The 12,722-nt window shown below is 34.9% G+C and overlaps 1 protein-coding gene across 1 annotated transcript; it reads left to right on the top strand.

Moving 5' to 3' along the window:
- Positions 1-3,053: 3,053 nt before the first annotated feature.
- Positions 3,054-7,964, top strand: LOC107584632 (nose resistant to fluoxetine protein 6-like). Its single transcript, XM_016271342.1, has 8 exons — positions 3,054-3,207; positions 3,991-4,124; positions 4,341-4,419; positions 5,511-5,697; positions 5,931-6,054; positions 6,141-6,325; positions 6,467-6,611; positions 7,941-7,964. Exons 1-8 carry the CDS (start codon positions 3,054-3,056, stop codon positions 7,962-7,964), a joined length of 1,032 nt encoding a protein of 343 aa, XP_016126828.1.
- The last annotated feature ends 4,758 nt before the right edge of the window (positions 7,965-12,722 follow it).

Genomic DNA, 12,722 nt, shown 5'->3' with positions numbered 1-12,722 from the left:
TATATATATACATACATATATATATATATATATATATATATATATATATATACAACATGTATAAATCTATACACAGAATGTGTGTTTAAAGATGTGTAATATATTAAAAACTGATTCATGTATATTTAATTATCTATGAGAACACATTTTGTATACTTTATGATAGATGTTTGTATGCGTGTTGGGTAGACCTTTTTTTTATAGATTCCTTTTTATTTTCTATTTTCGAGAGTTCTCGTTGTTTTCTCGTGGGAACAGATGCTGTCCAAACAGCTGTCTCAGTCTTGGGATGCTTTCGGTCCCAGTTTCCGAACTGCTGCTAAAAAAAATAAGTGCACAGAATGTCACAGTTACACTTCTCAGTGAGACATTTTGCGCTCTGAAAGGACAATCAGTCCGCAACCTACAACACAAGCAGTAATAGTGTCTCCTAAAGCAGCCGAAAATGGCGTTTGACGGAAGAACCGGATGTGGAATTGAGCCTGAAAGCTTTTTATGGTGCATTTCTGTTTTGTGAATTAGTCGTCCATTCAAAACTACTATAATTTAGCACTACGGAAGAACAAGACATGAAAGTAGTTATTTAAATTGATATATCTCAGCCACTGCCAAGAGGTCGTGTTGAATCAATATGTGCTTTTTAACTTTAAGGTCTCGTCACAGCCGGACGATTCTTCGCACTTCATTTCTTCTCAGGCAGCTTGCTCCAAATCATAACTTATGTTTGATTGCATTTGTGTTTTGGATTATCATCACACTACAGTGGCTCAACTTATCAAGAACCACATTTCGGATTCATGCCCGTCTAATTTTGAGGTACTTTGGGAAGCTTTTATTTGTCATTTGAATCCAAGACCAATTTGCCCTGCAGAGAGTACAACTGAAACGAATCCTGAATATGTCCTGATTTATTTAAAACCAACGTTCCTTCTTTACACGTGAACTCCAAAGTAGGATGCCCCACTCGTGTTTTCTCGTTCCTGAAATCAGTAATTCATAAGTGCTGGTATACTAAAGTGTGGTCAAGTGCCTCTGGTGCTCGAAAGTCATCAATCCAATGTACGTGTTTTATTTTTAGTTAGTTTTTTTAGAGCAGCATGTCATGGAAAAGTCTCAAGTTTGGTGTTCAACTGACTCACATGCTAAGTGTGAAAAAGGGAAAAAAGAGCAACAAATGCTGCCTTCACTATAAATGAATGTTTTGGTCAAAATTTGGAACGTGCTGTAAAATTTCTTTATAAAATGTCTAGGTTAACTGCATTTTTTCCCCCCTCTAACTCAGCTGCAGCATTTCATTTCAACGTTTCACTTCATGAGGAGCTCAGTGCTAGTTCACGATTTTCATTTGTTCTCGAAACTCAGTATTTTGTTCTCCTTTGGATAAATGAGTACTTTTGAGGACGCATATGTGCATGAGAGAAGCCATTCATGGTGGGTGGTTGTTCTGTTTTATAGAATGTCTTGCTGATGTTCGGTAGACTTTGTTTGTGCAAACAACATTATCATTAATAAATGATACATACACAAAAATATCTAACATGTCTAAACTGGTATGGAGTTTGTGTGCTTCAGCTCTTGCTTTGCCTCATTTTAATTAGCCTGAAAGCAATTCCCTTTCAGCCACTGGTCTTGGTGACAAGGGAATTTAAAGTCCCCATGAAATCAAAATTAACGTTTTTTGGGTGTTAGTATCAATATGTTAGTCTTAAGGTTATCTATAAGGCAGTGTGCTCCAAAACAGTGACAAAATTATCATTTAGAAGATATCAGCATTCAAAGCTTGCAGTTCATCACTTCCGCCAAAACGGCTCAATGATTTTTTTGACGTCACATCGTACTTCAGCTTCTCATCAAACTTTCTGTCCAATCAAATGCTCTCTAGAATCCGAAGCGCCTGCCCCCTACACTATAAAATAGACGCTGAAGCTGCGGCTGAAATCGGTCACTTGTCCACAGAATTTGTATTTTCTGTACAGTGAATGGCACGTAGTGCACTATATAGGGGACAGGGAACGATTCAAACAGTGTAAATATGCTTTCCATTGAGGAAAAAAAGAAGTCTGGTTTCGCGCTGTGTCACGCTAACCACCGCACCGCACACTCTGCTCCGGTCCAGAGACATGATAGCACAGAGCGGATCACATGCGCGAGTCAGCACAGACCACAAAATGTATCGGAGCTATTTGAATTCTACACAGAATACTATATTTATAGCAATATGGATGAGATTGTGGCTGGCATACAACTGTCAAATGCGGCTTTACGGAGCTCAACGGCTAAAGCCCAAGCTGTGATATAAACGAACGCTATTGGCTATTTTAAAAAGGGGCCCTGGAAATTAGCTGGCAACACTGTGCGTATTTCTAAGCATTTCAGTGGACCTTTAAAGTCAGAAAAAGGGACCGCTGTGAAATGCAGCATTGTGATTGGTGCTTGCATGTTGACAAGGGAGAAAGTGACTTTAAATTTGTAATTATTCACTGTAAATCTGGGGCTTTTGTGGTGGTGGATGTTAAAAAATATATATCTTTAAGCATTTTATAGACTTTCCTCTCTCTTCATGTTCATGTTTCCTCAGTGCTTCATGTTAAGATATGTTCAACATTTTGCCTCATATCTTGGCAAATATTTTTCTTTCTTAGACTTAATGGAGTTCTCAGGTTTTATTGAAATATCATCTTTGTCCTTAAATGGACGGTTGTTGACATTAAGTAAGAGTATAGCACTATAAAATCAATTTGAATAGCGTGGCACAGATAATTTGGTCTTGTTTTTCAAACTTTAATATCTTGATATACTGTAGAGTTCTTCCTTTAGAGCAGAGACCTAATCAAAACAAAAATTGTGTTGTTGAGTTGTTCAATGGCCTCCCTGAGGTAAAAGGCTGAGTGTGATGATGACCAGACAATCATGCGAGCATGGCGTTTTGATTTGCATGGTCATTTTGGATGGTGAGAGAGTGACAGGTCACATGTCCAGCTCTTCTCCCATCATGTGTCCTGATCTCATAATATTTCAACCAGTGAAACACCCAAAATGAAACACTGCACAAGATGCTAGGGTTAACATGGAGTGCCGTCACGCTGATATACCTGCTTGATTGCCACGGCTCATGTGCCTGGAATGTGTCGCTAAAATGCAAGGAGGACACAACCGCATTCCTTATGGAATTACAGAAAGAGACCCCAAGCAAATACGCAGTCTTGAGTAAGTAATCATGCCAGATTTAACTAAAGCATACTTTTAAGCATGTGCATGGGGGGGGGCAAAATTATTTTTATTTAATAATATTTGAAATATTGTTTAAAATATTTTATACCTGTTTGTTTATTTTTTATATTGTGTATATAATATTATTTTATTAAATTGTTTGTTTATATATATATATATATATATATATATACAGTAGTCAACATTTGAAGTGGATCAAAAAAGTTCCTTAAAGTTGTCCTAAGACAAGAACGGGTATTGTTTTAGTTTTAGGACAACTGATGAAAGTTTTTGATCCACTTTAAATGTTGAGTACTGTATGTATATATGTATATATATGATCAGTTTATTTTATTTGTCTTAATTGTATTGTTTAATATTGAGTCTTTATATTATATTGTTTGTTTTTTCTCTATTTACCAGTTTACTTTTACTTTCCTTAATTATATTATTTAACATTGATTTATAATATTGGAAACATATTTGAAATCTAAAAAACATTTATTTATTTATTTTTAATGTTGTGTATTTTGTATTATTTATTGTTTATCTTTTTTCTCTTTATATTTATTTTCCTTTATTATTATTATTTCTAATATTTGAAAGTGTAAAATAGTTTAACAATGCATTTATTATTATTTTAGCATTGTTTTCTCTTTATTTATCAATATTGAATTTTTTATTACATTTTTACTTTTATAATTTTTTTTTAAAAACAGCATAGTTTGATGACTCTCATTGGGATTTAATTTATATGTCCTGCACCACTTCTTGTTGTAGTGTACGATGCATTTGGTAAGGTTGGCAGTGATGTTGAAGGAGAGAATGTGAACAGACCTGGATCTCTGAGAGAGTTTCTGCCCGTGGAGGGTCCGGAGTTCAGGGGACAGTACTGCCAGGTGTTCCTCAAACAGGTACCCTTACACAAAGCATGAATAAAAACACCTCAATCCACTAAGAACCTGAAAAAATCATCATTAGTATTTTTTTTTTACAGTAAGTGTGTTTTTCTTATGCCAGTGTGTGTTAATCTTTGATTTCCAAAAGATGCAATTATTATAATTAAATAAGCAGACACTCTCGAATTGAGATGAAAGCTTGTTTCTTAGTGATATTATTCTGTTATGCAGGACAGGGTGGAGTACTTTGTGGGTGTTTGTGTTCCAGACTCTTGTACAGAATCAGAAGTCCAGCCGCTAGTCTTTTATGGTGAGTGAAATCATTATGTGATCCACACAAAGGCCCAACAGTATTTGAACACTTCCGCTACCCTTAAAGGTCCCATGGCATGAAAATTTCACTTTATGAGGTTTTTTAACATTAATATGAGTTCCCCTAGCCTGCCTATGGTCCCCCAGTGGCTAGAAATGGCGATAGGTGTAAACCGAGCCCTGGGTATCCTGCTTTGCCTTTGAGAAAATGAAAGCTCAGATGGCCCAATCTGGAATCTTCCCTTTATGTCGTCATACGGGGAAAGGTTACCTCCCCTTTCTCTGCTTTGCCCGCCCAGAGAATTTGGCCCGCCCATGAGAAAATGAGCTACTACCGTGCGAGGCGAGCGCAATATTTTTTTTCCCGCGAGAGACATCATGGTTGCAATCGAGCAAAGCATGGCAGTTGCCCCGCCTCTTTCCTCCTCATTAGCATTTAAAGCTACAGACACAAAAATGGCACGTCCTAAGGAAAGCTCATTGTGGGACTGGCTCGTAGTGGCTGAAATTCTGCACCAAGGCTGAATTTCGGGAAATAGACTTCAGATACAGTACTAGGGACCACTTAGGCCTATATAAAAGCATCTAAAAAGCAGCATGTCATGGGACCTTTAAAATATGTTTATGTCATTGCATTAGACAAATGATTGAACCTTGTGTCATTTATTTGAAAGCAAAAAGTTTCAATCTACAGTGCTTCTTCATAATATTTATGTGGGATGTACAATATGTTCACCTGTCTACATTTTGTTCCTTTCCACAAAGTATTCTAAACAATACTACAATTAATAGAAAGTTTAAACGATTAAAAAAAAACATCTCATCTGTCATTCAAATTTTGATCAGTTTTGAACATTATCTGTCACTTTTGATCAATTTAATGCAGCCATGCTGAATGAAGGTATTCCTTTCTTTTAAAAGGTTGTGTATTAGTAATAAGAATGATATATATATTTTTTACATTGCAGTAATGAGAATGCAATGCAAAATTTCTGAATAGTTCTAAAAACAGGCTTTGTTTTCTTACCATGTGTTCTCATTTCTTTCTTTTAATATTTTTTTGGGTAAAATCTGAAATGTTCTTGACAGGTTTTGTGAGATTCACCCATGTCAGGATTGCCAGTTGTTCCCAGGTCATAAACATCACCTCTTTGCTTATTTCCAGAAACAAAAGCGTGCTTGACGTCGTGTCGGTTGTTCTCCTAATGATCTCCAGTATAACAGGAGCCCTGATCACCAGTTTTCTGCATCTCCCTGTGCACCAGCCAACCACTCTGTAAGAGATCATTTCTTAATTGCAACGTTAAACTGAGAAAACATTCCCAATGAGACGTAATCACACGAGCAATGTGTGCATTTCTAGAACACTGCAATTAAGGCCTCTAGCAGCTGCCAAGTGCAATGCAGTTTTAGTACCAAGAGTCTGATTTTTGTTCATGTTACCTAATTGTTTCCGATTGCTTTTTAAATGCTATTCATTTATATTATGTACTGGTTGACTTGTTTCAGGGCATACAAAAGCTATTTTCAGTATTACTACAACAAACCCTACACAAGATATGGGCCATATCTACTGGGGATTCTTGCCGGAATATATATGACAACCAAGAAAGAGACACTTATAAAGCAACAGGCAATGTCTTTAATGCTTTTTGTTTGTTTTTTTACATCAAAAAGTTGTTTTCAGTCTCATAACAGATCATTTTTGCTATGTGACAGTGGCAGGCAGTCATAGGTTGGCTCTGCTCGCTGTCAGTCATGGCCCTCTTAGTTGGATTGGTCTATGTACTGAGAGATGTCCCGCCCTATCTGTCCCTTCCTCATGCTGTTTATCAGGGGACGCACTGCTCACTTTGGGCCCTGGCTTTGGTTTGGATCATCCTGGCCTGTGAGGAAGGATACGGAGTTAAATAGAAGAGCTTTGAAAACTCATATTTGAATAAATAATTAGGACAAATAAGGAATAACATAATAACTGGCAGCCAAATAAAAATACATATAAGTGGCTTCTGTTAAAACGTACCTAAATATTTATCTGTCTGCACAGGTTTTGTGGATAGAATTCTGTCTCTAGGCCTTTGGGCTCCTTTGTCTAACATCAGCTTTGCCTGTTATCTGATCCACCCCATCATTATTATACTGTACAACGGCAAACAAGAGACAACCATGCACGACACAGACTTCAACTTTGTAAGTATTCAATTCAAATAAATGCAAATGAGAGTGCGCAAGACAGTGTGCATTTGATCAAAATACAGTTAAAACGGTAATATTGTGAAATATTATTACAATTGAAAATTTTTCGTTTTAAATATTTTAAAATGTAATTTATTCCTGTGATGGCAAAGCTGAATTTTCAGCATCATTACTTCAGTGTCACACGATCCTTCAGAAACCATTCAAATATGCTGATTTGGAGCTCAAGAACATTTATTCTTATCAATATTGAAAAAGCTTGTGTTGCTTAATATTTTAATATGCAATATATATATATATATATATATATATATATATATGTAGCCACTGATAATATCTAAACAAGATGTAATAGTATAGTATATAGTATCCAAATTAAAATGTTATAAAACAATAGGGGCAATAGGGATTTCGCCTAGGGCATCAAATTGGCTAGAAACGGCCCTGGATCTACTGTCTATAGCCTATGTGTGTGCGTTACAGTGCAGCAGCGCATTAGATTAGAACGGTGATTAACTTACCTCTACAATAAGCTGTTTAAAACGTGCATTCTCCTGTTCAATTTCGAGCATCTAGTAATATAATCACACGTCTTGTGGAGCGCTTTATAGAGTATGCATTTATTTGTCATTTTAACTGTTTGTAAACGGAGCGTAAATGTGGAAGTCCTTCAAAGATTTCTTATCCTGTTGCTCCCTCTATAGGATCAGCGACTAGTCGACGTCAAGCTTAAAGTGTCATGGCAGAGCATTGAAGTCGACTAGTCCATTGGCAACCCCTAATATATATATATACCGACACAGACACACACACACACACACACATGTCTGGTTTACTATCCTTGTGGGGACTCTCCATAGGCGTAATGGTTTCTCTACTGTACAGACTGTATTTTCTACACCAACCCTACACCTAAACCTACCCCTCACAGAAAACTTTCTGCATTTTTAGATTTTCAAAAAACTTCATTCTGTGCAATTTATTAGCTTGTTTAGACGTGGGGACCTCAATTTAGGTCCCCACCGTGACACAAGTCCCCATGAGTCTGAGTGCATTCAGGTTTAAGTCCCTTAAACCTGAATGCACTCAGTGTGTAAGAAAAACAGGTACACACATGGGACCTTTAAAATATGTTTAATATTAATTATGTTTAAATATTATAAGTCCTGCTTCTTTACCTCAAAACTGGAAGGTGAAGAGAAGATTTAAAAAGAAGAGTTAAATATATTTATATATTTAAGAGAAACAAGAAGATTTAAGTACAGCATATTTATTCATTCATTGTCCCCAATTTTCTCATTTCATTCTGTTTGAAAGCTGTAGATTGCTGTTTATGAACAGTGTTAGAGACTTTTGGGGTTGTTATTTGAATGCACTAAATAAATGATTTGATGTAAAGAATTAACAGATGAACTAAAGTTTATTAGTTTATGTAGTCATATAGTGACACTGCCTGTTTTTAGTAACTCAGAGATTAAAAACAATGTACTGTGATGATACCATAGTGTAATGATGGCATTGAAGGGTAACACCATGGTACTTAATGTTACAACAGCCTGTTTTTGAGGTATGCAGGGACTATGAAATGGGTCTCTGCATAAATGGAATAATGTCATACATGAGATGAGCTGATGTCACACGCAAGCGTAAATATGAATACTCCAAGTGTGAGCAGCTCATAACAATAAAACAATGACCAGACATCAGTATCTGAAATGTAATTGAGGCGGCCACATCTTAATAGCAGAAAGTGAAAGATGAGTCATTTAACAATCCATCATTTTAAAGTAAAAAAAAAAAAATCATTAAACATTTCAGAACGCAAAGCAAGCTTTCAAGTAACAATACTGCATAAAACATTGTTAATCGTCTTTATTTGGAATGCCACAAAACATATTATTCCCAGATGGTCTAAAACACAGGTACTATAACTCGAGTTTGCAATATATTGTACTGTCTCTCCTCCTAAATTCTTCAAATGTGTGGTCACACATGCTATTACCCACCCGTGTGCCTTCTGTAATCAGGCAAGTCACAAAATCTGAATCATAAGAGGACAATCAACATCAAGAGGCCAATTAGCTATTTGACTATTTTTTTATTTGAAATTACTACTTGAATAACTACTCCATGCAACTCATTTTGACTTTTGTGTTCCACTGCAATGTAAACAAGTTCAAGCTCAAAGTATTGCAACAAATTCAGTTCTGTTATGAATGAAATACTAACCCAATACCTATCAATTACTACACAGTATATAGGCTACTATATGTTGCCAAGTAGTTTTTTTTTAATAGTAGGTGAAGCAATAAGACTTAATTCACCAAAAACTTTCACTTTAATCTAAATTCAGAAGTTTTTGTGATAAAATGTCTTTAAAACGTTGCAGGTCCAAGTAACTAGTTTATTTAATAATAAATAAATAAATAAAATAATAAATGAAAAACAATCTTATAGTTAATTCCTCTCAGGAAATTAAAGGTCAAGTTTATTCCATTGCATTATGAGATGCAGTATAATCTGGGAAGTATGCTCTTTGTTTTAGTTTTTTTTTAGTGTGGTGTTTTGTATATGGCTCATTTTGTTAAATGTAGCAGGTCGTTCAGGTATTCTATGCTTACAGAAAATCCACACAGTGTGCACACTATATACTGTAGTGTATAGCAGTTTTTTTTGTGGTATGTAGCATAATATTATCCACTTTGTGAAAGAATCATTCGTTCGAAATGTTGATTATTATGATTTGAATTTCACTCAACTCCCTTGGAATCATAAAATAAATATTACAATTTTAAACAAATAAATTAATTAATAACTTTACACCCGAGGACACTTATGAATGACTATTCACACCCAATCAGTGGATCAGTTCATTTAAACGCTACTGTTCGAGCGACCGCTCGCTACAATGAATCCGTCTTCCCAACGTTACTAACCGCTAAAGGTACTTTGAGACTCTTGATAATATGATATTTAATAAATTATATTTATTCAGATGTTAGTTGTTGGAGAAAAAAGTGCCTGAATGCTGAAATACATTGAAAGAGTGTGTGTTTAGAACACATCGTTTACATCTAATATTTGTGTTATTCGATTATGTTAGCCTTATTTCCGTAAGGTTATAAAATATAGCAATAATTCGCCACCTTGTGGACAAAATGAAGAGCGACATGTTTCTAAAATGTCAAATCTGTTCTGAAATAAACTCATCTACATCTTGGATGGCCTGAGGGTAAGTAAATTTTCAGTAAATTTGTGACATGTGGCTTTTCATCAAAGAGTGCCTTTTTTGAGCCAGCTGGGTTGTCGTTCTGTGAATGAAGTCAAAGGCTGCCCTACTTTCGGTTGAAGCCCCTCTCGCCCTCTTTTAACCCCCTACCGTGCACATTTATCGCATATACAGTGATTCAGAGTGTGTAGCAAGAAGTAGTGTTGCCCCGTGCAACAACACGTACTAGTGAGGTTATATTTAACTGACTTCAGAAAGCTGACACTCTGGACGTTTTCCATATCTCCACTCACGAATTCTTAAAGTTCTGTGCCAAAACAAGACTAGATCTGTAAGCATGTATCTGGATTGGGAATAACAGCACAATTAAACCTTCAAACAAGCTCATTTTCATGAGTGGTTGCGCAGAGATTTGTGATTTAGGACTTTAGAGTATAGAAAGACTGTCTGTGTGGTGCTGGGTGCTGATTGCATTTACGTATATAGGGGAAATGATCCAATTAAGCGCATACCTTCGGCCCACTTGAAAATGAAACAAAAGTTTGGGGTCAGTACATGATTTTTTAAAAATGTTTTTGAAAGAAGTCTCTTATGCTCACCAAGTATGCATGTATTTAAATGTATTTAAAAAACTTTAAATTTTGAAATAGTATTGCAAATTCTAATAACTGTTTGGTATTTTAAATATTTTAGCATCATTACTCCAGTCTTCAATGTCACATGATATTTCAGAAATCATTATAAAATGCTTATTTAGTGCTTAAGAAACATTTGAAATCAGTTGTTCCTTTTTATTCTTTAAAATATATTCTTGAAAATATTTTTTATAGAAACTGTGGTACATTTTCTAAATTCTTTGATCAATAGAATGTTCAAAACAGAATTTATATGATTTTGTTTTTGTACATACAAGTTTTTAGTGCTACTACTTTTGATCAATCAATTAAAAAATTAAAATACAAATAGATCCATATGAAACACTCTCCAAAGAGATTAAGACAGATTCATAAATCAGATTTTTGTCAGATCTGCAATTAGTTTCTTCCCTTTTATATACTTACACATATATTTTTTTGTATTTGAAAATATGGATTTCATTGTAATTGAACACTATAGTGTGGGAATGATTTGTGAAAAAAGAAGCATGTATGTTTGGTTATTATTAAATGGGTACTAAAAAATGATGCAATTAAAAAAGTTAATCACTAAACTGATTAATAAAACAGGAAAAAATATTAAAGGGGTTGGGCTTACTTGGTTGTACTTTATAAGCCCAGTTTTCACTTTTTATGTTTCTAATAAAAATTTAAACAAAATGTATTTTGTCTTTTTATGACAAAACATATCATAAGCTTTTAGATGTGAGATTAACCTTGATTTAATACAAATTTGAAGGCTATTCACGTAATAAGTCTACACTCAACCCCTGTACATTCTGTTTTTAACACTGTTTAACGTGTGTGTCTGAAGTGCTTTGAGTGTGAAGTGCTACTCTGTTCTTTGATAAGAATGCAAGAGCATGAGTACAATTTTAGACCCCAATATCAGTGCTACATAGTGATTACAAAATTATATTATCTCTTAATTAGTTTAAAACATTTAAATATATGCATGCAACATAGATAGTATGGTAATGTAGAACCCATTGCAAATAGTGTAATTACCATGGCATTTCCATCTAATACCATCAGTATACCATGGTGCCATCACAAACCATACTTTCCAAAACAGTACGCAGGCCTAATGTATAAACCACAATATTCTATTTTGAAGTATCTGCGAAGACATCAAGGCCGAGTCTCCAAGAAAACAAATTAGTACAAGATGTACAAGTCCTCATATCAGTGTTTATGATGAAGGGTGTGTGTGGTTGCAGAACTGTTTTGGGATCAAAGCGATACTTGGTATTTTATTAGTGTAAAATAACTGGGTGGGTCTTCACCTCAAGACATGATGTGTGTGTTTGTTAGTCTTTCCGGCCTGTATCTGCCCAGCAACTGTTCAGACGCACACACATTTACACAAAATATCAACACTGCTTGTTAAACACACAGGAATGGTCATGCTGTGTTGAAGACCTACAGCCTGTCCACACCTGTTCTTGTTTCCAACACAATGCTGTCACTGACCCACTCATAAATGTATCAGTGTTATAAAATAATACACCACACACACATTGAATCATGTAACATTGTCTGTTTGTTTTTTTGCGGTGCCAAAACCTCAGATCATAAGCTGTCATCCTGTTTAGATTTAGAAGGTCAGCAGTAATGTCTCTTGCTGTGGAAAATGTGACCATGCCAGTAATTTTAATGATAACAATGTGAGATAAATATTTGTTTAATCTATTTTTTTATGGTTCCTACTTTAAAAATACCCATCAATGAAAGAATATTGAATGCTGAACCCATTTTTGAACTTCATAGAACTGCACAATATTTCAAATTATCTCTGTTTACAAGAATAAATGTTTTTTGTAAAGTAATGGCATTCCTCTGTTTGACTGTGTATGAGAGGCTTCTGCTCAAATAACACATTTATAGGAATGTGTGTGTGTGTGTGTGTTGTAAGAGCCGTCGATCTGAGTGTGTGTGTTTAAATGTTTAAATTTTATGCAGACGATGAATATATATATATATATATATATATGCACACACACACACACACACACTTGAAGGTGTTTAAGAATATATATATTTTTGAAGATGTTTACATTTTTGTATGTTTGCATTTTAATATCTATAATCTCTATTTATCATCAAATTAACCTGGAATGAACGTTTTGACGTTCTTAACTTTATCTAATAATTCATTTCATTGTTATAAAAACTAATTTTAATTCATTTTAATCATTTTAATAAGCAAAAAGACAATAT

The sequence above is a fragment of the Sinocyclocheilus grahami genome, unplaced genomic scaffold, assembly GCF_001515645.1.
Source record: "Sinocyclocheilus grahami isolate Dianchi unplaced genomic scaffold, SAMN03320097.WGS_v1.1 scaffold61.1, whole genome shotgun sequence".
NCBI lineage: Eukaryota > Metazoa > Chordata > Actinopteri > Cypriniformes > Cyprinidae > Sinocyclocheilus > Sinocyclocheilus grahami.
Note: the sequence above shows the minus strand (reverse complement) of the source record. Positions and strands in the feature narration are given on the sequence as shown.